We start from the raw sequence: 27,960 nt of genomic DNA on the forward strand, positions 1-27,960 counted from the left end.
TTTGTGTTTAACTTTTTGAGGAACCACCACACTGTTTGCCACAGTCCAAGCACATTTTTTTGAACTGACCAGAAAACAGATAGCATCTGAGTCTTCTTAGGGAGCCGGGCAGAGTGACTTTGTCTTATAGGTAGTATGGAGAAAGGATTGCAGCAGAGGGACTGCAGCAGGAGTATTTCCTAAGGGTGCAAAGCTTGACTAAGTGAACATGTATCTACCTGTCAGTCGTTTACTCTGCTCAGCAGTGCTTTCTGTTGCTTTAAGGACATTAGGAGTACTGAGAGAGTGCTGCTGTAGGGATGAAATAACAGAAGCAAGGGCAGCCTGGAGATAAGGGTAAGGCAGGCTGAGTGCTCTGGGCTGGAGATGCTGGGTCAGACTTGCAGACTTTGCTGACAGGCATCACTTGGCAAGAGCAGCATGGGGTTTTCTAGCTGCATTAGAGAAGTTCTAGAAGGATCTAGAGCTCTCTTCTCAATGTAGCTCAGGCCTCCTTGGGACAATCAGAATACTTGGAGTCAAAGAAACGTAGATGATCTCTTTGGATACTGGGTACTTCTATAAGTACCCATCCCCAGGGCACAGAAGTGGCGAGCTTTAACTCTGTCCAAGCCACTCCAGACAGCAAGGAATGACAGAGCCCATATCTTTCTGTTCTTTGAAATGCGCTTGTATTTCCCAAGGTTGCATTGCATAAAAATCATTTCCTTATTAATTGCCTAACTCTTTTTTGCCTCTGTAAACTCCAGTTTTCTGTATTTTCAGTATCTTAAAAAACATTTAAGAAATTCTTCTGTTATTAAAAGAACTTGCAATAGAGAGCCTAGTGTGAGGCAGCAACCCAAGAAAGGCAATTGGGGCCCAGAGCAGGTATACACTCTGTCTGCCTATTTGGGGTATAGGTTGCCTTCAGTTAGGTACATGATTGTGTCTTTAGAAGTATGTTAAGTATCCCTTTCCCTCACTTCATACCCACTAGGATAGCTCTATCAAAAAGACAGACAATAACAAGTATCAGTGAGAATGTGGACAAACTAGAACCCTCATACATTGCTGGTGGGAATGCAAAGTAATGAAGATGCTTTGGAATTTGGCCAGGCAGTTCTTCAAAAAGTTAAACAGAGTAATTATATGACCCAGCAATTTCACTAGTAGGTATATACCCAAGAGCCAAGAAAACATATGTCCACATAAATCCAGTACATGAATATTAATAGAAACATTATTTACAATAGCCTACAGGAGGAAACAAACCAAATATTCATCAACTGGAGAATAAAGTATAGTATATCCACACTATGGAATATTATTTAGCCATAAAAAGAATGAAGTATGATACATGCTGCATCATGGATGAACCTTGAAAACATTATGGCTAGTGAAAAAAATCCAGACACAAATAGTCCATATCTTGTATGGTTCCATTTATATTAAATGTTCAGAATAGGCAAATCTATAGAGATAGAAAATATATTAGAGGTTGTCACAATATATGGGAAGAGAATAAGAGTGACTGCCAATAAGAATGGGTTTGGGAATGCTCTGAAATTAAGTAGTGGGATGGTTGCATGATTCTGTGATTAAAAGCCAGTGAATTGTGTACTTTTAAAAAGGTGAATTTTGGATGTCCATATTACCAAAAGCACTATACAGATTTAATGTAATGCAAATCAAAACCCCAATGACATCCCTCAAAGAAATAGAAAAAGCAGTCATGGAAATTCATCTGAAAAAATAAGAGACCCAGAATAGCCAAAGCAACCCTTATCAAAAAAAGTGAAGCAGGAGGCATCACTACACCAGACGTTAAACTATACTACAGAGCAATAGTAACAAAAACAGCATGATATTGGCACCAAAAATAGACTTGTAGACCAATGGTATAGAATAGAGGACACAGATTAAAACCCACATAAATACGATTATCTCATATTAGACAAAGGCACCAAAAACATATATTGGAGAAAAGATAGCCTCATCAACAAATGGTGCTTGGAAAACTGGAAACCATATGCAGCAAAGTGAAATTAAGCTCCTGTCTGTCACCATTCACAAAACTCAACTCAAAGTGGATCAAGGATCTAGGAATTAACAAGAGACCCTATGCTTAATAGAAGAAAAAGTAGGCCCAAATCTTCATCATGTTGGATTAGGTCCCAACTTCCTTCAATAAGACTCCTATAGCACAAGAATTAAAATGAAGAATCAATAAATGGGATGGATTCAAACTAAAAAGCTTCTTCTGAGCAAAAGAAATAATCAGTGAGGTGAGTAGAGAGCCTACAGAAGGGAAACAAATTTTTACTACATGCCTATCAGATACAGCACTAATCTCTGGGATATATAAAGAACTCAAAAATCTTAACACCAAAATAACAAATAACCCAATCAATAAATGGGCCAGGGAACCGAATAGACACTTTTCAGAAGATAATATACAATCGGTCAACAAATATATGAAAAAAATGTTCAAGATCTCTAGCAATCAAAGAAATGCAAATCAAAACTACTCTAAGATTTCATCTCACTCCAGTCAGAATGGCAGCTATTAAGAATACAAACAACAATAAGTGTTGGCGAGGATGTGGGGAAAAAGACACACTCATACATTGCTGTTAGGACTGCAAATTGGTGCAGCCAATCTGGAAAGCAATATGGAAATTCCTTGGAAAACTTGAAATGGAACTATCATTTGATCCAGCTATCCCACTCTTTGGTTTATACACAAAAGACTTAAAAACTATAGTGACACAGCTACATCAATGTTTATAGCAGCTCAGTTCACAATAGCTAAATTGTGGAACCAACCTAGATGCCCTTCAGTAGATAAATTGATAAAGAAACTGAGGTATATAGACACAATGGAATATTACTTAGCATTAAAAGGGAACAAAATCATGGGATTTGCAGGTAAGTGGATGGAGTTGGAGAATATAATGCGAAGTGAAATAGCCAATTCCCAAAAAACAAACGCTGAATGTTTTCTCTGATATGAGGATGCTGATCCATAATGGGGATGGGGTGGGGAGAGCATGGAATGAAACTTTAGATAGGACAAAGAGAGGGAGGTGAAAGGAGGGGGAGGGGGGTAGAAAAGATGGTGGAATGAGATGGATATCATTACCTTAAGTACATGTATGAAGACACAAATGGTGTGACTCTACTTTGTGTACAACCAAACATGAAAAATTGTGCTCTATATGATTACTATGAATTGAAATCCATCCTGCTGATCAGAATTAGATAAATTCTAATTAACAAATTAGAATAAATAAATACAGTGAATTTGAGGGCTGGGGTTGTAGCTCAGTGGTAGAGTGCTTGCCTAGCCTGTGTGAGGCATTGGGTTCAGTTCTCAGCACTGCATACAAATAAATAAAAATAAAGGTCTATTCACAACTAATATATATATAAAAGTGAATTATATATATAAAAGCAGGGGTACATGCTTATAAACCCAGTGACTCAGGAGGTTGAGACAGGAGAATTGCAAGTCAGGGCTACTTAGTAAGACCCTAAGCAACTTAGTGAGATCCTGTCTCACACACACACACACAAAAAGTGTTGCTCAGTGGTTAAGTACCCCTGGTTTCAATTCCCAGAATAAAAAAAAAGGGGGGGGAGAAAAAGTGAATATTATGGTATCTGAATTATATCTCGAATAGAGTTTAAAAAACTCTATTATTCACTGTTTATATGAAATTTAAATGTACTTGGAAATCCTGTATTTTCATCTGCCAAATATGGCAGCTCTATACTTGCCACTGGTTTTTGTAAGTTTTGTGGAATATATATACACACATAAAATGTTCATTAGCCAGAGAGACCAACTAATAGCATAAATGAAAACATAAACACTCTTTTGAGGCAAGTCTGCACCTTTGGTTTTGTGTTAACACCTTTTGTAATTGACTTGGCAAGTTACCAGCCTTTTTACACCATGAAATTCTAAACACAAGTATGATTCCTAGGAAAATGAAAAGAGCTTTCTCCCCCTCGAACCCAGATTCAGAGTGGTAGCCATACAATTAAAGGGTTGTCTTCTAGAACTCAAATTCTTGTTGCTGCACAGGAGCCTGCAGCTGCACTGTTGAAAAACCTGAAAAATGAACCGTTAGACCAGTTTGCTAACACTAGTATTACTAATTTGCCAATAAAGGAAAAAACAAGGCCCAGATGTCTAAATTCTTAAACTTTGAAGAAAACCAAATTTTTAAATTATAAAAGCAGTTATTTGGGGGAGAATTTCTTTGTTTAATTTGCTGATGCTAATAGGGAGAGAACCAGACTGTCTTTGGGCAGATTCAGCTGTCTAAAGTAAAAAAGGGATTCTCTTCCTTGTAGTAGCATTTTGTGCCTATAATTAACATATTCTAATATTCCTTTAACAGAATGCTATTCATACAAAAGGGCATTTTGCACCCAACATCACATTTAATCCTAAACCTTTGAGGTAGTTATATTCAACTTCCACCTCATGGAAAATGAAGTGGCTTTGTCCCAGATCACACAGATGGTCACAGCATCTTAGAAGGCATTGTCTCTTCGAGATCTCTGAACCAGTTCTTCCTTCACTCTTTATAAAAAGGGAAAGAGCAAAAATTTGTGGAGCAGCCCTCTGCTTGTTTACTTTTGTTCCTAACAGGTAGAAACAGCCCTTATAGAAACTAGTATTTAAAACAAAGCCTGTTAAACAAAGCCTGTTAATGTTCCTGAGACAAAGTGAGGACTGTTAAGTCTTTCAATGTGTACTTCAGACACCCACCACTTTCTTTTCCTTTCCTAATAAAGGAAGGACAACAGGTGGCTTTTTATTAATATTTATTTTTTAGTTGTAGTTGGGCATAATACCTTTATTTTATTTATTTATTTTTATGTGGTGCTGAGGATCAAACCCAGGGCCTCGAAGTTGGTAGGTAAGTGCTCTACCGCTGAGCCACAATCCCAGCCCAACATGGTGATTTTTAATGTGATATGTAGCCAAGTGGTTTTGGAGAGATCAATCAGCCTCTTACTTAATATACATTTAAGATTCCTCCATGTCTTTTCATGGATTGATAGCTCACTTATTTTTTTAGTGCTGAATAATAATCCATTGTCTGGTTGTACCTACAATTTATTTCTCTACTCACCTATGAAGTATATCTTGTGCTTCCAAGGTTTGGTAACTATGAATAGAGTTGCTTTAAACATCCTTGTTCATGTTTTTTTGTGAACCCGTTTGTTTGGGTCAATACCAAGGAGCAAAATTACTGAGTATGTATGGTAAAGAGTATGTTTAGATTTATAAGAAACTGTCTTTCAGAGTGGTTGTATATTTTTCACTTTGACCAGTAATGGATTAGAGTTGCTGTTGATCCATATCCCCAGCAGCATTTGATGTTATCAGTGTTTTAGATTTTGGCTGTTCTGAAAGGTGTGTAGTGCTATCTCATTGTTGTTTTAATTTATAATTCCCTAATGACAGATGATGTTGAATATCTCTCTCTCTGTATTTTCTTGCCATCTGCTGTGGTCTAATAAATGTTCTTGTCCCCTTCAAAAATTCATATTGAAACAATCCCTAGTGCAGTGGTATTGGGAGGTATGGTCTTCGGGGGATAATTGAATTGTGAGGTCTCTGCCTTCTTGAATGAGGCTAGGCAAAGGGAGTTTGCTCTTTCAGTCTTTTCATGAATTGTAGCTTTGGTATTATATCTAAAAAGGCATCACCATATTCATAGAAATCTATATTTTCTCCTAATATTACCTTCCAGGGGTTTTATATAAAGTTAAGCAGTTACTTATATAAAGTTAAGCATTTACATTTAGGTATGCAATCCTAATTGTGCTAATTTTATAAAGGGTATAATGTCTTTGTGTATATTCTTTTTTCTTTTTGGCACGTGCATGTATAGTTGTTCTAGCACCATTTTTTTGGAAAAGACTATTTGTTCCATTGCAATGCTTTTGCTCCTTTGTTAAAGATCTTTTGATTGTATTCATGTGGGACTGTTTCTGCTCTGTATTCTGTTTCCTTGATCTATTTTTTTTATTCTATTGCCTATTCCACACTATCCTGATTATTTTGCCTTATTTATAATCAGTTTTAAAGTTTGATAGTATTATCTTCTTTGTTCCTCCCTTTCAGTAGTGAGTTGGTTATTCTGAGTCTTTTGTCCCTCTATCTAAACTTTAGTATGTGTTTGTCAATATCTACAAAATAACTTGCTAGAATTTTGATTGGTATTGAATGGAATCTATAGATTAATTTGGGAAGAAGTGACATCTGGACAAAAATTGAGTCTTCCTGCCTATGAACATGGAATATATCTCTGCCATGATTTGGATATGCTTTGAGTGTGTTCCCCAAGGGTTCATGTGTTGGAAGCTTGGTCCCCAGTGTTATACTATGAGGGACAGTGAAACCTTTTAAGAGGTAGGGTCTGGTGAAAGATAATTAGGTCACTGGGAGCACTGCCATTGGAAGGGATTAATACTGGTCTCATGGAGGGAGTTAGTTCTGGGAAGAGTGTGTTGCTATGAAAGAGCAAGTCTGGCTCCTGAATCTCCCTCTAGCTTCCTGCCTCATCATGTGTTCTTTCCTTCTCTCATCTGCTTCCACCATAATGCCATCTGTCATGCTGTAACCTAACCACTGAAACTCTTACTAGAACTGAGCAGACGCTGTTTCCATGTTCTTGAATCTCCAATTGTAGCATTTTAAATAACCCTTTTTCCTTCATAAAATACCCAGTATCAGGTATTTGGTTTTAGCAACAGAATCAACAAAATCTCTATTTATCAGGTTCTTTGATATTTCTTTCAGAGTTCTATACTATTCCTCATGTAGAGGAGGTGTACTGAGTATTGACCTCAGGGGCACTCAACCACTGAGCCACATTCCCCAGCCCTATTTTGTATTTTATTTAGAGACAGAGTCTCATTGAGTTGTTAGGGATTCACTAAGTTGCTGAGGCTGGCTTTGAACTCAGAATCCTCCTGCCTCGGCCTCCAAGCCACTGAGATTACAGGCATGCACCTCTGAGCCTGGCCCTCATATAGATCTTTTACTTATTTGTTCAATTTATACCTACATATTTAATTTTTCTGACTGCCTCAAAAAATAAAATACTTGGGAATCAACTTAACAAAAGAGTAAAAGATCTATATAATGAAAATTACAGAACCCTAAGAAAAGAAATCAAAGAAGACCTTAGAAAGTAGAAAGATTACCTTGCTCTTGGATAGGCAGAATTAATATTATCAAAATGACCATACTTCCAAAAGCACTATACAGATTTAATGCAATTCTGATCAGAATTCCAATGACATTTCTCATAGAAATAGAAAAAGCAATCATGAAACTCATCTGGAATAATAAGAGACCTAGAATAGCTAAAGCCATCCTTAGCAGGAAGAGTGAAGCAGGTAGCATCACTATACCAGACCACAAACTATACTACAGAGCATTAGTAACAAACACAGCATGGTATTGGCACAAAAACAGACTAGTAGACCAATGGTACAGAATAGAGGACACAGAGACTAACCCACAAAACTATAATTATCTTATGTTAGACAAAGGTGCCAAAAACATGTACTGGAGAAAAGATAGCATCTTCAACAAACGGTGCTGGGAAAACTGGAAATCCATATGCAACAAAATGAAATTTATCCCCTATCTCTCACCATGCAGAAAACTCAACTCAAAATGGATCAAGGACTTAGGAATACAACAAGAAACCCTGAGTCTAATAGAAGAAAAAGTAGGCCCAAATCTCCATCATGTGGGATTAGGCCCCAACTTCCTTAATAAGACTCCTGTGGCACAGAATTAAAATAAAGAATCAATAAATGGGATGGACTCAAACTAAAAAATTTCTTCTCAGCAGAAGAGGTGAATAGAGAGCCTACATCTTGGGAGCAAATCTTTACCCCTCACATATCAGGTAGAGCACTAATCTCTAGGGTATATAAAGAACTCAAAAAGCTAAACATCAAAAAAATAAATAAATAAATAAACCAATCAACAAGTGGGCCAAGGACCTGAAGAGACATTTCTCAGAAGATGATGTACAATCAATCAACAAATACATGAAAAAATGTTCATCATCACTAGCAATTAGAGAAATGCAAATCGAAACCACTCTTAAGATTTCATCTCACTACCCAAAGGACTTAAAAACATCATACTACAGGGACACAGCCACATCAATATTTATAGCAGCATAATTCACAATAGCTAAACTTCGGAACCAACCTAGGTGCCCTTCAACAGATGAATGGATTAAAAAAAGTGGCATATATACACAATGGAATATTACTCAGCAATAAAAGAGAATAAAATCAAGGCATTTGCAGGTAAATGAATGGAGTTAGAGAAGATAATGCTAAGTGAATTTAGCCAATCCCAAAAAACCAAATGCCGAATGTTTTCTTTGAAATAAGGAGGCTGATTCATAGTGGGATAGGGAGAGGGAGGAATAGACAAACTCTAGACAGGGGAGAGGAGTTGGAGGGGAAGGGAGGGGACATGGGGTTATTAATGATGGTGGAATATGATGACCATTATTGTCCAAAGAACAGGTATGAAGACACAAATTGGTGTGAATATCCTGTGTATACAACCAGAGATATGGAAAATTGAGCTCTATATGTGTAATAAGAATTATAATGCATTCTGTTGTCATATATAAATAAAAAATTAAATTCTTCTTTTTCATTTTAAGTATGCCTTGTAATTTTTAAATTTTTATTTATTTATTTATTTTTGTAGTTGTAGATGGATGCATGCCTTTATTTTTTTTTTTTTTTTGTTTATTTCTATGTGGTGCTAAGGATGGAACCCAGTGCCTCACCCATGCAGACAAGCACTTTGCCACTGAGCTACAGCCCCAGCTTTGTAATTTTTTGTTGAAAGGTAACATGATGTACTGGGTAAAAGGAACTGCTCCAAGTGGGCCTTTAGTAATGTGGTACTGTGTGGGAAGAGGAAGGTTCTATAGTCCTGTGGTTAGGCCTCAGTCTGGGTGGGCCTGTGCCCCTGCACTGTGAACTTCACCAGTGCTTCTCAGGCCCTTTTAGGTGGGTCCAGATGGCTGAGGGTGCTGGAGGAGGGTGTTTCCCTTTGTCCATTCAGAAGACCAGAGGGTACTAGAGGTGGGTATTTCCAGTTTCAAAGGTCAGTGAGGCTCTACTCATATCTCTAGCAGATTGTGCTCTGGTGAATTAGTTTCTCCTGAGCACACACCTTTTAAGAACAGAGAGCTCCGGTGAATTTTATTTGTTTTTATTTTATGTGGGTCAGGAATCGAACCCAGTGCCTCACACATGCTATACAAGCACTATACTACTTAGCCACAACTCCTTAGAGAACGGCTACTTTCCTTTCTACCAGCTGGAAGCATGGGGGAATTTATCTTTGAATTTTTTTCGTTAAGAACTTGGTAGACTTCTAGAAGGAAAAGCAAAAAAAGTGTGGCAAAGTGTGGCAGCACTCCTATGATGGTGTCCTCATGGAGTTTTAATTCAGATTGGCATACAGCAAGCTGAAGACTGTTTGCCATTTACAGTGCAGGTTTTTCAGCCATGGTACTGATTCTCACAAAAGTTTCCATTTATGGGTTCTTGCTCTGGTAAGTTGTGATTCTCTGTCTCTCCTGAGGGGGGGTGCTGTGGTTTGCCCTGTGACCTCACTTCTGTGATAGAGTCAAGATACATTGTTGATTGTTGAGTTTGTTCATCTTTTACTAGTAAAGATAGAGTGGCGACTTTCAAGCTCTTTACATGTTAGACCAGAAATTCTGATGCCACATTTTGAAATCTCACTAGCCCACTGCTCCCAGCCAGGCCCCTATCTCTGCATGCCTGGAGAGTTGTGTAGTGCCTCATTAGTATTTTCCAGCCTCTTCTTTCTTCTACACATTCTTAGTACACGTGCTATAATTATTCAACTGGATCAAACAGTGCTACTCTTTTGCTCAAAAATCATCATTTTCTGCAAATCAAAACTGCTTTAAGATTTCATCTCACTCCAGTCAGAATGGCAGCTATCAAGAATACAAACAACAATAAGTGTTGGCAAGGATGAAGGGAAAAAGGCACACTCATACATTGCTGTTGGGACTGCAAATTGGTGCAGCCAATCTGGAAAGTAGTAGGGAGATTCCTTGAAAAACTGGGAATGGAACCACCATTTGACCAGCTATCCCACTCCTTGGTCTATACCCAAAGGACTTAAAAACAGCATACTACAGGGACACAGCCACATCAATGTTTATAGCAGCTCAGTTCACAATAGCTAAATTGTGGAGCCAACCTAGATGCACTCAAGTAGATGAATGGATAAAAAAATGTGGTATATATATATATACAATGGAATATTATTCAGCATTAAAAGAGAATAAAATCATGGCATTTGCAGGTAAATGAATGCAGTTGGAGAATAGTATTCGAGGTGAAAGTTAGCCAATCTACAAAAACCAAGTACCAAATGTTTTCTCTGATTTAAGGATGCTGATTCATAATGGGGTTGGGGGAGACATGGGAGGATTAGATGAACTCTAGATAGGGCAAAGGGGATGGTAGGAAAGATGGTGGAATGAGATGCACATCATTATCCTAATTACATGTATGAAGACACGAATGATGTAACTCTACTTTGTGTACAACCAGATGTGAAAAATTGTGCTCTATATGGGTACTATGAATTGAAATGCATTCTACTGCTCTATATAACAAATTAAAGTTAAAAAAAGGAAAATAAATCAGCATTTCCTAAATTTGTTTTACCATGAGACAATTTACACATTTTGATATATTAGTGGAAGATCAACAGATCAAAGATTTAGCATACTCTAAGGTAAAGTGGGCAGCAAGATATGATCTCACAGATGATTAGTTGCTGCAAGATTATTCACATTTATATGGGAATAGTTTATTAACTGTAATAGAATAAATCACCAAAGAAAGTTATTTTTAGTTTATTAAGATCAAAGTACATTAGTACAAATATCTCATTTCCTTTTTATTGTAGACGAATACAAAAGCCCTTAACATTTAAAATTGAGAACATTATTTTCTTAGTCTTAAAAGACTAAAAATCATATTTGGTTAATATTAGGAATGATGTTGCCAAGTCATAGCCTCACATCGGGTATGGCATAAAGACTTTTCTTTGCAGATTAATGTGAAAATCTTTGTGCACAGATGTGTTATAACAAAAGTAAGAACACAAACTGTTCTGCAGCAAGATTTTGCACTCTCTTGAATTAGGCTGTCCCAGAAATCATTAATTGTTGTGACTCTGGCAGCTCACCACCTGGTTTTTTAGAAATCATTACTTGGATGTTTTCCAATTCTGGCTTGTGGAGTGCACAGTGTGTGAATCATAAAACTGCTTTAAAAAAATTAAAATTTACTCCGTTCACCATGGATTCCAGTGGTATGAGTTTTTATAGTGTAAATGTTTAATGTGACATCCATGAATAAAATCATGAATATGTTTTGAAATCCTAAGAAAGATACCTTCCATAGATAGTAAATCATAAATAGGTGTCCATTCTTGCATCATTTGTATATAATAAGTACTTTGTAGTTTGTAAGTGTAGGTTACACGCCTGTGTGCAGCTCATATGACACATATGTGCATATCATCGGGCCCCCGTGTTATTTCCTGGAATAACACCACATCCTAAAGGTGATATTGCATGATTAAAAAAAAAAAAACTATCCAAATGCATTTAACATCTTTCCTACATAATGTGTTTTTTTTGGAATATATTCTTTTGTTTTGTTTGGGGTACCAGGCATTGAACTCAGAGCACTGTACTACTGAGCCACATCCCCAGCTCTTTTTATTTTTTGTTTTGAGACAGGGTCTTGCTGAGTTCCTGAGGCTAGCCTCAAACTTGCCATCCTTCTCCCTCAGCCTCCTGAGTGGTTAAGATTACAGTCATGTGCCACCAATCCTGGCCTTGAAATGTACTTGGAAGAGAAAATAGCTTTGATGTAAATTTTCCACAGAGCATAGTCAGTAGATGCTAGTCCCAAGATAGATTTCCTTAGCTTGGCACTCTGGCTTGGCCCACATTGAGCCTCATCTCCTACTACCTCTTCCTATAGCTGCAGTGGCACGTCCTGATTTCTGAAAACACCATTTGTGCCTGTTTCCCCCCTTATCTGCTAAACCTAACAGATTTGCTGAGCTCTGGAGTGGGTTAGAGGGAGAATGCATTGAAGTGGGAGAAGGGTTTCTGTGCAGGAATTGAGGGGTGCCATTTGAATATGAAATGGCATTGCAGTCTTGCTGGTAAGCTTTGTTTATTCTCTCTCCTGTCCCTGGTCAAGACTCACCTTTCCTTCATTCTCTCACAAACTTTTTTCTAAAAAAAACCCTTTATTTAATTTATTTATTTTTATGTGGTGCTGAGGATCAAACCCAGTGCCTCACATGTACTAGACAAGTGCTCTACCACTGAGCCACAGCCCCAGCCCCTCACAAACTTTTTAACCTATCCTACATCCTCAGAAAAGCCCCACATCCACCCATGAATATATTTGCCTTCCCTCCTGGCTTTGCTTCTTTGCAACTTTGCCTCTCCCTGAATCCCTATCCAGATCTTCACCCACTGCTTAGGACTCACCCATCACTTTCAGAGTTGGGGCAGTTTTCCAGAGCACATTAAAATGAATGTGATGGCCTGTGGGATAACCCTCAGACTATGAACCAGCCCTGGAACTTAGTCAAACTCGTATCACACAAGCAGGCCACAAATATATCAGAAGTATGGAGTTTGGAGAAGTTTGGAGCTCCTTAAAACCTGTCAGGTACTCTAGGGAATAAGTAGTGTCATTTATTTTCTTTTTCTTTTTTGTATTGCTGAGGATTGAACCCATATATGCTAGGCAGGTGATCTACCACTGAGCTACACCCCCACCCCTGTAGGGATTAAAAAAATTCATTATGGCTATTTCCGCCATCTCCTCTGAACTATAGAAGTCATTTTACCCAACACTGATCAAGGAGTAAGGGCCTTGCCATGTATTGTAGGAGGAGTAAACAGCACTAATCAGTGACACAAGATAGAAGGCAGTAGAGAAATTTAAAGGAATTGACATTTTGGTGAATAATGGCAGCACCATTAGCTTGACTAATACATTGGAAACACCTATAAGGAAAGTGGTCTTATGACAAATGTGAACTTCAGAGGTACCTGCTTTACTTCCACATCTTGTATTCCTCTTAGGAAAAAGAGAAAATTGCTCATATCCTCAGTCTCAGCACGCTAAATCCTATGTGGTTCAAATGGCACTGTGTTTATATGATTGCTGAGCATGGTATATCTATGTGTGTGTTTGGAATGGTAGAAGAATTTAAAGAATTTAAAGGTGAAGTATCAGTGTGTGTGTGTGTGTGTGTGTGTGTGTGTGTGTGTGTGTGTGTGTGTATGTGTGTGTGTGTATTTAGTTGTAGATAGACACGATACCTATATTTTATTTATTTATTTTAAGAGGTGCTGAAGATTGAACCCAGTGTCTCACAATTTAGGCAATTGCTTTACCATTGAGCCACAACCCTAGCCCAGGAATAAAAAAATTTGACATCTATACAATTAAACTGGGCCATCTCATGCTACCAGATTTCTTAGGTGAACACCCAGATGCAGTTATCAAGCATGTGGAATCATCTGGTGCTATTCTAGAATCTAAAGAAGAGAAGTCAGAGCCACCGTCAAAACTGTGTTCTGGAGCTGTGAAGAAACATTTAGAATGAAGGTCTCTCCAATGATGATGATGTGGGAAAGCTACACAAGCCATCTATCAGTTTAAACTCATGGGGTGACACGGTGGCATGTGGTTTCTTGATCTGAAAAACAAGGGCAGGAATGTCATACATGGAGAGCCCTCTGCTAGGGCAGATGTGGTGATGAGTATGTCTACCAATGATCCTGTCAAAATGTTTTCAGGGAAACCAAAACCAACAATGGCATTCATGTCAGGGAAAAAGAAGATTAAAGGAAACATGGCCCTAGCAATCAAACACAGAAGCTAATGAATCAAATGCATTCCAGATTGTGAAGAAAAAGAAACAAAAAAATGTTGACTATGTTTAAAAAGTAAAAAGGCTCAACAGTTAACATCTAATGTTTGTTGTCTTCTCTATTGTATTATAAGGATATGCATGTTTGGGGAAAAATAGAACTTCTATAAGATTTGAAATTGTAATTCACATAACTAGCCAGTCAAACAGAGGCTTCATTAAGTGGAATTCTGAGACACTGAGTTTTTATATTTTACAGATTTTTATCCTCTTTGAACCTCATATCTCAGTTACAGCCTTCTTTTAGGAAAAGTATGTGTTTCAAGCAACCTGTCAGGATTAAGCAGTAGAATTAGCCCTTTACAAAGCTTCTTCTCATGTAAATGAAGCTAGTTCATGTTAAAATTGTATGCTAATGAAAATCTTAATGATGTTTTGGATTTTAATATACTTATTTTAAAGAAAATGTGATTTTCAAAGAAATCACACAATAAACTACTTAATAAATAATACTTGTGCAAACTAAATAAAATAAAAATAGTTTTTACCTGTTGATTATCCATCTAGATACATTTATCAATAGGAAAATATTAAAGTAATTCAACTAATTATAGTATGAGGCCTATTTAAGAAATAAAAAATATATTTTATCTTGCTGTTGTTTTGTCTATTCTGGATATTCCATATAAATTGAGTCATATATGACAAAAATTCATTATAATTTCTATCTGACTGTCAATCCCAAAAAACCAAAGGCTGAATGTTCTCTATGACATGTGGATGCTAACTCACAATAAGCTGGGGGAGGGAATAGAAGTTCACTAGATTAACAAAGGGGAATAAAGGAAATGGAGGGGGATGGGAATAGGAAAGATAGTAGAATGAATTGAACATAATATTACTGTGTTCAAATATGAATATACAAACAGTATAACTCCACATCATGTACAACCACAAAATGGCAAGTTATATTCCGTGTATGTTTGATATATCAAAATACATCCCACTGTCATGTATAACTAAATAGAGCAAATAAAAAATTTTTAAAAATAATAATTTCTATCTGGCTATTTGTATATATAGGAAGGCTCTTGATGTATTTTATAGTTAGTCATCTTATACTTAGCCACCTTACTGAATTTTTCACTTTTTCAGTTGATTTTCTTGGGTTTTCTAGATATGCAGTCATATCTGCAAATTATAGTAATCTTATGTGTTTTTCCTATGGGAGTAGAATGCCAATATGCTTATAAATTTGATTCCTTGCATGGGAGTATCTGTGAGAAAATGCTCTGTCTGCCTATCCTTTTCCCTAGTTCTGTATCTAGGCTCTGGGGACTTGGCCCTGCTGGCTGGGGGCCTGATGACCATCTGGAGTGTTGACCAGGAGCCAGGTGAGCCTACCAGGTAGTCCTTTATAATGGGTGCTCAGCCAAAAAGCTTGTGCCCTGAAAGGGCTGGGGATGTGGCTCAGTGGTAGAGTGCTTGCATAGCATGTATAAGTCCCTGGGTTCCATCCTAAGAACCATGGAAACAAACAACAATAACAGAAAGCTGAGAGCATGTGTCAGACCTCACGAGATACTATGGCAAGACTTGAAATTCTTCAGGCCAAACAGAGGAAGGACATTTTGAGCCCAGTGACAGGCAAGTGCAATGGTATGGACACATGGAAGTACAGATGATGCAGAAGTGCTAGAAGAAATTAACAGAAGCCAGTCTAGTGAGGGGCGAGTGCTAGGTGCTCGTTTCGAAGCTCCTTGAGCTGGTCCTGTCGGGGACAGAGCCTGGGAAGCCTTTGAAGCTGGGTGAGCTATGCCTAACCCATCTGGGGTGGGGGAAAACTTTTCTTGCTGTTGTATGGCTCTTGTTTGAAGGAATTCAAGACTCAAGACTAATTAAGGCACCTTATGAGACTTTGAAATACTGTTAAACAGCTGTAAAATAGTGTCTGAATAGTTTGTTATAAGTCAAATCAAATAGAAGTAGGAAAAATAAGAATCATGAGGTTTTACAGAGTTGTGTCAGAAAAAAAGGCTAGTGCTAAGCATTGCAAGTGAAGGATTATGACAAGTTAGAACATCATTTTTTTTTCTGTAGAAAGTAGTTATTGCCAGTTCTTTGCAGAATCATTTCACATGAAGCCAAAAAAAGGAAGAGTGGTCTCTCTGCCGAGTGGTTTTCATATTCCAAACATACATATGCTGCACAGACTGTCTAATTATTCTTGGGGACAATTACTGTCAGGTTCCAAAATGTGTTCAATGAACAGCAATTGGTGTTTATTCAGCTCTAAAAAGACTATACAAGAGAACAGTAGGTTATATTGTCTGCCTAAAAAGCATTTTGCCATCCGGAAACATCTGCTTTCTATTTAAAGCAGTGAAGAAGGAATGGGAGTATATTTGAAATATACTCCCTGAGCATTGGACACCAAAGAAAGGAGAATAAAATTGGATATGAAGGCATTTTCTGCTCTCTGGCACACACATTCTTCCACTTTTCCCTGCTGGGAAGGAAATGTGGCCTCTTGGTTGGAAAGTTATGATTCTCTTGAATCTTTCTATTTTTACTGATTTGTACGCTTATAGGAACTGCCTTCTTTGTCCTAGTTCCATATCTTTTACTTTCTCAGGTGAGGCAAAATACTCTTTCAAAGTTGGGGTCTGCTTCTCTGAATTTTGGGGTTGAGTTTGTAAAGCTCTCTGATTTTGCCCTTAAAAATGTCGAAATTTGTTGCTCAGTTTGCAGAAGTTGTCTTGAGATGCTCACTTATCTATGTGGATAATGCTGTCCACTAGCAGCCCTTTTGGGAGAAATTTAAATGAGAATATGTATCATTTACTTGGTATGTAGTAAATTTTCTATGAAAGACAATGTATTATTTATTGCTTTGTAATAAACTGTCACAAACTTAGCAACTTAAAACATATTTCTGGAGGCCAGGGGGTGTAGAGTGCTTGCCTAGCATGCACAGGTCCTAAGTTTGATCCCCAGAACTGGAAAGAAAAAATAAACACACATGTACATAAAAATGTATTTCTGCGGGCTGGGGTTGTGGCTCAGAGGTAGAGTGCTTGCCTAGCAACCGTGAGGTACTGGGTTCAATCCTCAGCACCACATAAAATTAAAATAAAGGTATTATGTTCACCTGCAATTAAAAAATGTATTAAAAATTTATTTTTGCAATCTCATTCACTATAGGTACAAAAAAAATATTTAGGAATAAACTTAACCAAGGAAGTGGAAGAAAGATCTCTACAACAAAAATTAGAAAGCACTGGTGAAAACATTATAGACAACACACAAAAAAATGGAGATATTCTGTGTTCATGAATTGGAAGAAATTACCGTACCACTGAAAATGATCTGTAAATTCAGTGTAATTCTCATCAAAATTCTAATGACTTTATTCATAGAACAGAAAATTTTTTTCTAAAATTCATATGGAACTACAGCCCAGAATAGCTAAAGCTATCCTGGCCAGGAGGGGGAAAGCTGGGAAGCATCACAATACCTGACTTCAAAAGATACTACAAAGCTATTACTAAAACAGCATGGTGGGACTAGGGACATAGCTCAGTAGGTAAGAGTGTTTACCTAGTGTGCACAAACCCTAAGTTCAATCCCCACCACCACCACCACCTCCCAAAAAAGGTTGGGGTGGTCTAAAACAATATGGTACTGGCATAAAAACAGATGCATAGACCAATGGAACAGAATGGAGATCCAGAAATTAATCCATACTCATTCAGCCAACTGATTTTTGACAAAGGAACCAAAAAATACCGTGGAGAAAAGACAGTCTCTTCAGTAAATGGTGTTGGCAAAATTGGATATAAGTAGAAGAATGAAACTAGATCCCTTTCTCTCATAATACACAAAATCAACTCAAAATAGATCAGAGACCTAAATCTTAAACCTGAAACAATGAAATTGCTACAAGAAAACATAGGGCAAGCACTTCAAGACATTGGTATAAGCAAAGTTTTTTTTTTGTTTGTTTGTTTTTTTTAAAGATAGGACAAAAGCATAGACAACAAAAGTAAAAACAGACTACTGGGGTTATATCAAGTTAGGAAGCTTCTGCACGGCAAAGGAAACAGTCAACAGGATTAGGGGATAACCTGCAGAATGGGAGAAAATATTGGCAAATGGTACATCCAACAAGGATTTGACATCCAGAAAGATAAGGGCACTCTCATGTTTATTGAGCACTATTCATAGTAGCCAAGATATAGAATCAATCTAGGTGCTCTTTAGTGAGGAAATGGATAAAGAAAATGTGGTATGTTTACACAATGGAATACTACTCAGCTATTAAAAAGAATGGAATACTGTCATTTGCAGCAACATGGATGGAACTAGAGAGGATTATATTGAGTGAAACAAGCCAAATACCACAATGTTCTGACTTGTTTAGGGAAAACAGTAAGTCAGTCTTATGGAACTATGAAGCAGAATAGTGGTCACTAAAAATGGTGAAGTATAGCAAGCAGGGGAAAGAGAAAGAAATTAAGAAGGAACTTTAAGAGAGTGGGAAGGGTGCTGGCAAGAGTGGAAAGGGAAGGGGGTTGGAGGTAGAAGGGTGGATGGGCATTATCCATGCACCATGTGTGCATATATGGAAATAACATAATAAATCCCATTAATTCATACAATTAATATGTGTTAATATAAGAACCATATTTTTGTGGTCAGGAATCTGAATAAGGCTTAGCTGGATCATCTGCTTCAGGGTCTCGTACAAGGCTGTAACCAAAGTGTTAGCCAAGGTATGAGTCTCATCTGATGGCTGTACTGCAGAAAGGTCTGCTCTTGAGCTCATGTGTTTGTTGGCAGAATTTCAGTTCCTCCAGGGATATTGGATTAAGGCCTCAGTTCTCTGGTTGTTGGCTGGAGTCCTTTCTCAATTCCTTGAAACTTGGGTTTCCCCATCATCTTAGCTTGTTTCATCAAAGTCAGCAAGAGAAAATCAATGGAGAGAGTCTGCTAGGAAGACAGAAATCACAATCTATGTAAACTAATCACATAAGTGACAACCTATATCCTTTCCCATATTGGTTAAAAGCAAGTCACAGGTCCTGCCCATATTCAAGGGGAGGGGATTACATTGGGAGGCACCTCAGAAGCTGCATACTACAAACAACTCTCATTTTAGGGAAAGAGTATTAAGAGGGAGGCTTTCTTTGTCACTTGAACTGACTTCAGAGCTCAAATCTGCCATTTCCTAACTATGTGACACAAGGCAGTTTACCTGGCCTCTTGTTTTTCCATCTGTGTGGCACCTTCCCCATAGGATTGTTGTGAACCTAAGTAAGAAATCACGTGTAAAGCCTTGAACAGTAAACACTCAGTAAATGTCAGCCACTGGCTGTTCTTTTCATCCTTGCTTCTTGAAATAACAGTAGACTTTTTGAATTTCAGAAGAACAGCCTGAAACTCCCCAGTGCTCTCAGATTTGGTTATTCATGTGGAAATCATAGTCCTATGGGTGGGTACCTGTATTCAGAGCTGCTGCCAGTCTGGCTGTGCAGGTTCTCCCATCTGTCCAGGGCCTTGGGACTGAGGAACAAAAGGTTTTGGCCTCAGGAGGGCTATAGCTACCTGCCATGGTGACCACCCTCAGAATGGGGCTGGTGTGACCCCCTGCAGTGTCCCCTCCTGGATCTCTGTGTGAGAGAAGCCACTTCTCCGTGGAGGACTTGGCTCTGGTGACCAAGGGTGTGTGCAGCTGAATTCACCATGCCTCCCTACATCTTTGCCTTTCTGGATGGAGTCTCAAGGATAACCCAAGGTAACTTCAGTCCATCTGCAGAGCCAAGACGGCAGATTTGGAGATGGAGCCCTTCTGGTCTACATGCTCACTTTGGCCTCAATCATACCAAGCAAATGGCAGGCTGCTTTTGCTTATGATTGATCAGAAAGCCCTGCTGTCTTCTCTTGTCTCCCTGCCCTCCTCCTCTACTCTCTCCACATTGTTGTCCTCAGTTTTTCGTGCCTATAGGCCCCCAGGGCAGAGAGCCCTTGCAGGAGGGCCCTGCTTGGCCACTGCAAACTGCCCTCCATCATTCCCTTTCTTTCGCCCCTTGCCTCCATTTTTTGCATATGGAGAACCTATTTTGGGTCCCATTGCTGGCCCCCTGGAGCTTGGGAGAACTTTGTGGGGATCATGATGTATAATTTTTTTTTATTCTGAAGGAGAAATCCTGGTTTTAGGGCTTACTTCTTCTATTTTTCCTTAGATAACCTGATAATATCCAATGTGACCATATTCCCAGCTTCCTTGAAGATAAAAAAAATCACCCAAAATTCTTATTAGAAGTGGAGTCCTCAGCCCTCTTCCTCAGAGAGCCAGATTCCAGGGGGCATAGGATGGGGCTTGAGAACTCATATTTTTAGTAAATGCCGAGCTAATTTCTATCATGATGACAGAAGAAATATTAAGCTTGCCAACACCTAGATCTAGTCACTCTACCTCAGTGTAAGGAATGAGATGAAAGATCTGAAAGCCTGGGCTTCTTCCCTAATGAAGAATTCTTTCTGACCCATGGGCCTCCATTCAGTGCTGTGGAAGAGAGAGGCAGAGATTTGAGTACAGTTTTATTCTCTGAAAATTTTCTGTAGTGACTGCCCTTTAAATCACTCTTTCTTCTTACATATGCAAGAGAATGTTGTATGTGAAGAAGTGTTTTTTTCTTTATGGTGTTTTATTTAGATGATTAGAAAAATACAGTGCTGTGTTGACAGTGGCACAGCTGGGCCATCCAGACATCAGACTTCCCCATGTGGACTTGATTGCAAGAGCTTGTATTCATTGTGCACATTTTCCTCACAGCCTGGCCTCTTGACAACAGATGTGAGAAATTACAGTGAGAATATTCCTTTTGTTTCCACAGCTGACACCCAGGCACTGGAAAGGGTGTTGGTTTAGGATTGAGTGGGTGGCTGAACTTGGTTTTTATTGAGGGAAGTGAAATATCCTAGTAATCCACATTCCCAGAGTCACTTGTCCTGCTCAGGGGAACCTAGAAAAGAAGTTTCGGGGAGCAAAGAGTGGTAGTCTCTGGCTGTTCTTCTGGCTTCTAGAAACAACTGCACTCAAGTAGCATTACTAGCATGTCCTTGGAGAAATAGTCATAAAGAAGGTTTCTTCATTTCCCTGAAACTATGCTGACATCCATCATGTTATTTCATGTTCCTTGCATGAGGCTCAAATGGCAAATTGCTTTTCTAGGAAAATGTTTCTCCTCAAGAGCTTTCTTTTCTAATAATGATTCTTCCACAGTCAGGATGAGTTCAAAGACTGCTTTGCCTAAAAGTACTCCATTCAGAGACCAATGCACTTAGATTCACTTTCTATTTTGGCTTTTGTATACACTTGGGTGTCCATTTTTTTTATGTCACCTCTTTTGACATTTTAAGAATTTTAAAAATTAATTTGACTAAACTAAAATTAAACCTATTGATTTAATTTTGTACTTCTAATAAGTCCTTATTAAATATGTAGAATTTTATGCAAAGCTGGTTGCTTTTATTTTTCAATTTTCATCGTATTTTGAACACTTAAAGGATTTTTGAGACAGTTTGCCTAAAGACCCTGTCTTCAGAAATAAATATATTTTGTGATGAGTCTGTGTTATTTTGTGAAGTAGGTACCTTAAAATGTGATTATGTAGTGCAATCCATTGCAGTTTATATTCATCTGCCTTATTTATTAATGTCTATTGTTAGGATCTAATTAATTCTCCACTAAACAGAAAGAAACACAGATAATGTGCTAATTTGGTTAGCAACTACATGAAGAAAAAGGCAGAACACTGTAGCTCAAGAATAGCAAAAGAGGTGAATTTGATGATTTCTACATAAAACTTTAAGGCTTGTCAAGTTGTAAAGTCCTTAAATTATTCCAAAAGTAAATTAAAGAGATACCCAGAAGGATATAAAATCATGATGGAAATTTGAGAAGTACTTAATAGAAATATAACATTAAGCAATAAATGGCTTGCACAATCTTAAATTTGTTACAGAATCCCCCATAATAAATTTGAAATGGTTCCAAAAATCCTAAGAATGTCAACAGGATGTCAGAGAAAGAACTGGACACTTGACAGGGATGCAGAAATTCTCAACAGGGAGTTGCATTTTAAGCAAATTGCTCAATGAGGCCAGTTGCCTTGCAAACGGAGTGTGGGTTGCAGAAACTACTCACTGGTGTGTCTTTTTCTCTTTTCTTCCATTTTTTTTAATTTTAATTGTCCTCATACATATGTATCTTTCTGAATAAGCTATTTAAAGTCTTTTGGGGCAGTAGGTAGCCTAGAAATCATAAATTATACATAAAAGTCATGTTGCATCAACTTACATGCCCATCTCTCCTCTTACAGAGAACAGCCCATCTTCACCACCCGAGCACATGTCTTCCAGATTGACCCCAGCACCAAGAAGAACTGGGTGCCTGCAAGTAAGCAAGCTGTCACTGTTTCCTACTTCTACGATGTCACAAGGAATAGCTATCGGATCATCAGTGTGGATGGAGCCAAGGTACTGCCCCACCTGCTGATTTTAACATTCTCACTTATTTTCTATCCAAAGGAGTACCATCCCTTTGAAAAGTAGGAGGAAAAAGGTGTATCCAGAACCAGCTATCTGAACATGAAAGTTATCATCATAATGTCTGTGTAGTCACGTATCCTGCTCTTCTGTCCTTTTAAAAATATAGCAATCCAGTGAAAAGCAGATTTCCTTGTTACCACACTGTCTTTGTAACTAACATTTTAATGCCTATATAATGATTCCATCAGGGGCCTATAGTGCTCTTAATTTCTCCCTTATGGTTGCATATTTAAGTGGCTTCCAATTTTTCTCTACTGTAGATAATGAACATTTTTGTGTGCTAGATATCCTCAGTTGTTATCACAGTTCTATTGCTTTCTTTTGAATATTTCCTTAGGCTAGATTCCTAGAATATTAGGCCATAATATTAACACTTTATGGCTCGTGATACATATTGCCAAATTGCTTTCCAAAAGGATTCTTTCTTCCAGCATTATGAAAATGCCAGTTTAGTGTACCCTTGCCAGCATTGGGTATTATATCTAGTCTGGTTCTGATGTTATTAGACATGGAAGTCAATTTTTATTAAATGATTTGGTGTATTTTGTGAAATACCTTTTTCCTGGCACTTTCGTTATACTGCTGTCTTTCTCCACATTTTTGCCATATTATTATGGGAGTAAAATAAAGGGATGCCAGCAGAAATACCACAAAGTCTTTTTATAAATAAATAAATAAACCCACCGCTTTATAGTCTTCAGTCTGCATCTACCCTGCCAGACATTTTTACACGTTGTCATCTGAAATTCAGTGTGCCTTTTTATCTTCTGAACCATGTCTCTGTTTTGATTCCCCAATTATTTGACCTCTAAAAAAAGAACAAAAAACAATGTCATTCCTTTTTCTAAGTTTATTAAATAAATTTGCCTTTGGAATACCTCACATATAATATTTTCTGTTTTAAGACCTGAACTCTTGTTTAGGCACAGTGTTGCCTGGACCCATGCAGTAGCCTCTGGCCTTCTCATTCCTATCTGCATTTTCTCCTGACTTCTGCCTCTAGGTTAGCCTTCCTAGGCAACAGGAAGTAGACAGTTGGAAGCTGTGCTCTAGGTTGGGGCCTGGGTGTAGGCTTCTCCCTTCACTTCACAGAGTAGAAGTCATGAGGAAGCCTCCATTGGAAATCCACCTCCTGCCCCGCCCCCACAGTAAGACCTGCTGGAGCCTTCTGATCTAATGCGGATCCCATTTTTAAGGCAAATTCTCCCATCAGTCTGTGTTCTCCAAGTGCCTCCTTTGTGCTTCCAGCACCATGGCAACTGCAGATGAAAGTGACTTGGCTTGTGATTTTTCTCTTTCTTCCAGTTGCCACAACCCTTTCTCCTATCCAGGGAAAGAGTTCAGAACTCCTCATTTTTTTAACCAAGGTCTAAGAGGAGGCAGTGACCTGGCTAAGCTCACACTTCTGAGGAGGCTAGGCAGGCTGGTGCTGGCAAGCATCTTTAGATACACAAGAACTGGCTTTTTCATCTGTTCAAGCAGGATGATAGTGCATGGGGTGAGGGTGAGGCTGGTGAATGGTAAGGAAACGTGAAAGTGCCTGGTACATAGTAGTAGTTGCCTTATTTTTATTTCATTTTTAATTTTTTTCTTTAAGCTTCTGGGAGACATGGGATGGTGCAGTTGTAATTACCACTTCTCTTCCCTGAGTTGGAATCGCCTGGATTCTTTCCAGGATGTTCTGATAGGGATGGGGAATTGAGCTGACCTGCTTTCTTTTATCTGTGTATTCTGTCAGTTCATCTGCCATCCTTAGATGGTTTGTACTTTTGTCAGTTGAACTATCCAAGGATATATTGGGCTTAACTATAGATAAAACAACTTCTTAGAATAAGTGCTTTAGCCCTGTTAGCTAGGCTTTTAGTAATTTGTCAGTGTCAGCCACTGTATCGTTATGGCTCTGCAGTTCCTGAAGGCTGTGACAGCTTGGCGAAGTCTGAGCCAACTGAGATGGCTGTGAGAAATCAGATGGGTATAGGAGGGTAGACTAAGGCCATAACTGTGGAGCAGAGCTAATTCAAGCCCAAGGTGGGGGATCCGACAAGTTAGGCATTTAAAAAGTGGAAATTGAAAACCTAGGCCTTGGGGAATTGCTGCAATATAGAGATGGAGACAGAGGATCTCAGGATACCCCGCCCATACACACACATTTCACACCATGATGCCCAGCCACCTGGTGTTCCCATAGCCCACTCAGAGTTCTAACTTTACCACTATAGCATCGAGAACTTGACAAAGCCCTGTTCTGCAGAAGGCCCTGGAACATGGAGAGGTAGGGACAGGATTTAGGCACTTAATTATCATTAGCTCTCAGGGATTAGAGATAGGGGAAAATTTCTTGCATGGTGAACTGGAACACAGAGCACTGGATGTGATCCCAGCACCATGTCAGCCCTGCTGGACCCACTCTTGACCCAATGAACAACAATAAGTGAAACCAACAGCCAGGTCTTGACCAGATTCTGTGCCTTCAGCTATTCCTCAGTCAAGTGGGGCGTAGAGAAAAGATTGAAGAGCAGTAGCAGCTATGGCCACTGCCTGGTGTTCTGCAGCTTGCACCTTTCTCACTCATGGTTGGGGTACTAATTTCCCTAACCCAGCTTCTACCCTATCTAAATACTCTACATGGATGGCCTTCCTTCCTGTGGACTGGAATAGGGTCAAGTATGCTGAGATGACTGTTGTTTGTTTGTACTGACACCAATGCCTTCCCCTCAGATTCTTATCCATTGTCTCTGTACAATCAGCTTGGTTGTCCTCTTTGTATTCCTGGCTCCATGTTCACTGGCCTTCCAAGCCTAGAACCCTACTACCTGCTCAGCTGCACATCCTAGGTCTCAGATGACTAGAGAATGATGTCATGGGCTAGCCACTCAGAGTGGATGCTGCTGGGCTAGAGAAGTATGAATGCTTCCTGGCTTCCCCATCATTGTGTTCTACCACATTAAGACAACCCATTTCATTTTAGGCCTTTGATCCCAAATGTTGATCAAACTAAGATCAACATTTGGGATGACAGATTAGCCTTTGGGGGCCATGTGGATTGTATCTCTGTGACCTTGGGCAGATCTGGGACCTATTGCTAGGCTTCTCTTTGTTGTCCTGGCCACATAATATCCTTACCTTGAGCTTCTGCTTGGTACTTCCAAGTCAATGGTCCTTCACAAGGCAGAGGACTGTTGCTGATGGAAGAGCAAGTCTGCTCTGCCTCTCCAAACAGAGTAGGTGTGCTTCTGTAACAAGTTGCTGGTATGGAAGGGACTTGGAGATCATTTTGAGCAAAGGCCATACCAGACCGAGCCACTGTGAGCAGTCTGAAGAGCACAGACTCCCCAGGAGTGGTGGAGTTGTAGCCAACAGCTTTAGCAGCTGTCATTCCACGCCAGGATCAGCAAGCTCCTCTTCCCTGTCCAAGCATTTGTCATGCTCTACTTGGTGAAGGATGCATGAAGAGCCAGTCCTACTCCTGAGAGCAATTGGTTCTGCTAATCACAGGAAGACTCTGTATTCAGATCCGTTCTTCATTCTTGTTGAAACAATAAGCCATTTCCTTTTTTCAGGGATAGTATTGCATGTGTGAGTTCCAGCTGCTACCTAAAGAAATGAGTATGTTGCCTCAGTGTTGCCCCAAACTCTAGGAATTATGTGGATTTGTGTCTGTGTATGGGGCTACAGAAGACTGTGAGCTCTCTGGAGGAAGACCATGCCTGGCCCATATTTGGAATTTCAGCACCAATCAGAGGGGGCCACACCAGAGAAGTGGGTGGGGGAGTGAGCAGATGATGAAGTCAGGTCTGGCCACCTCCCCTCCAGGCTGTAGCAGGTATACAGTGTACACAGAAGGATAGTGGGAAGGGGCAAGGTCTCTGCCAAGAAAGAACCAAGGACCAGACCTAGGGTTGCCCTGTTCATGGACAGTGGACAGAGGGCATCTCCCAACTCAGAGCATTACTGTGAGCCATGCAGCACACACCAACAGCCATGATTTGTGGTGAGTTTTGGGGCAGAACAGCCAACTGCATTGTAAAGACACACCATTTCCAGAGCATTGGTTAATTGAGCCATCACAGCACTTGATTTCATTGTGCTGTTGGCACTCATTACAAACCAAGTTAATCACTGCCATCCTTATGAGGAATTGGCTGTGCCTGTGAGCAAGGCTTGCCTAAAGCAGGTGCTTATCCCAGGTGCTCTGGATAACACTGTTGCCCTTGATTCTCAGTTATTTATAGGATCACAAAAAACCTTGACTGGAAGAGACCTTAGAGGTCATCTGTTCTACAGATAGCTAGCAGGGCTGTGTCACAAGCCCTGTCTCATTATGATTGTTTAGCTGTTATAAACATCTGAAATCCTGGCTTGTTTGTTATTTTCTTCTAGGAATATAAAATTGCTTTCAAGAACACCCACCATTGTAGTTTCCTCTTTTGAATAAATGTAGAGCACCTTCTGATAAGGGAGTGTAGTGGGAAGGTTCCTACCACACAGTAGGGCTTCAATGAATGTTGGTTTTCTTTCTTCCTCATCTGTGGTTTTTTTTTTTTAAAGCACCTATTAACAACTTCCTTGAAAGCAGGCAGCATGTTTTTTAATTGCTGTAACCCAGTCCCAGCCTCTTGAGGAAAACTTTTATGTTTTCTGAACTTGCAACTCCCTGGATTTTAGAGTCTTTCATGAAAGTCTTTCATGTGTTGTGCCTCCCCATTTCATGAGCAGCTTCTGGTGATGTCCAGAGCAGGAAAGACTAAAGACTTTTTTGCTTGTCACAAGTAGCTCTTGGTTACAGGTATTTTGTGCATTTTATAAAAACTTGTTTCCAGTGATATGCAGGAACTGGGTCTTTTACACCTAGTAAAATATCAGAGAAAATTTGTGAGAAAGGTAGGTATATGCAGAACTTGGGACTCCACATTTAAAGTTTGTGCCCAGGGTGCTTTACAAAGCAGCCCCTCTCCCTTCTGGGCTTCAGTTTCTCCCCCCAGACTTCTCTTCCCCACTCCCAAGGAGACACAGTTCTCATCCAATTCATCATCCTGTTGAGTTAACACCTGTGTTTTCATTCTTTGCTTTCTGGACTTCTAGGAATCCGTTCTTCTGGGATTCCTTCCTAACTTTGTCATAACGTCTGCACTCTTTGACCTGCTCTTTCTCAGTTGCTGCCTAAAGTCACCTTCCTGCCCCAGGCCTCTTCTTTCTTTGTTTCCTCCTGATGTATGACATCCTTCCCTTCCATTTTCCTGCTCATCCCACAGTCATCTTCAGCCCTGTATCTCCTCTGAGACTGGAACCTTCAGGTCTAGCCACTTCTTCTGTCCCCAGCA

At 39.2% G+C, this 27,960-nt stretch overlaps 1 protein-coding gene across 9 annotated transcripts in view; it reads left to right on the forward strand.

Moving 5' to 3' along the window:
• Homer2 (homer scaffold protein 2) overlaps window positions 1–27,960 on the forward strand; it is a 133,551-nt gene that overhangs the window by 73,665 nt on the left and 31,926 nt on the right. For 8 of the 9 annotated variants that reach the window (XM_021722941.3, XM_021722940.3, XM_078051107.1 and 5 more), the window contains one exon: window positions 22,411–22,567. Coding sequence is in view for 2 of the 9 variants with exons in the window: in XM_005320188.5 (XP_005320245.1) it covers window positions 22,411–22,567 (157 nt within the window). In the remaining 7 variants the exon portion in view is untranslated. Of the gene's footprint in view, window positions 1–8,820; window positions 8,903–22,410; window positions 22,568–27,960 lie in introns of all 9 variants that reach the window. The other variant, XM_078051108.1, reaches the window with a different exon arrangement.

This window comes from Ictidomys tridecemlineatus, chromosome 5 (assembly GCF_052094955.1).
Source record: "Ictidomys tridecemlineatus isolate mIctTri1 chromosome 5, mIctTri1.hap1, whole genome shotgun sequence".
Taxonomy (NCBI): domain Eukaryota; kingdom Metazoa; phylum Chordata; class Mammalia; order Rodentia; family Sciuridae; genus Ictidomys; species Ictidomys tridecemlineatus.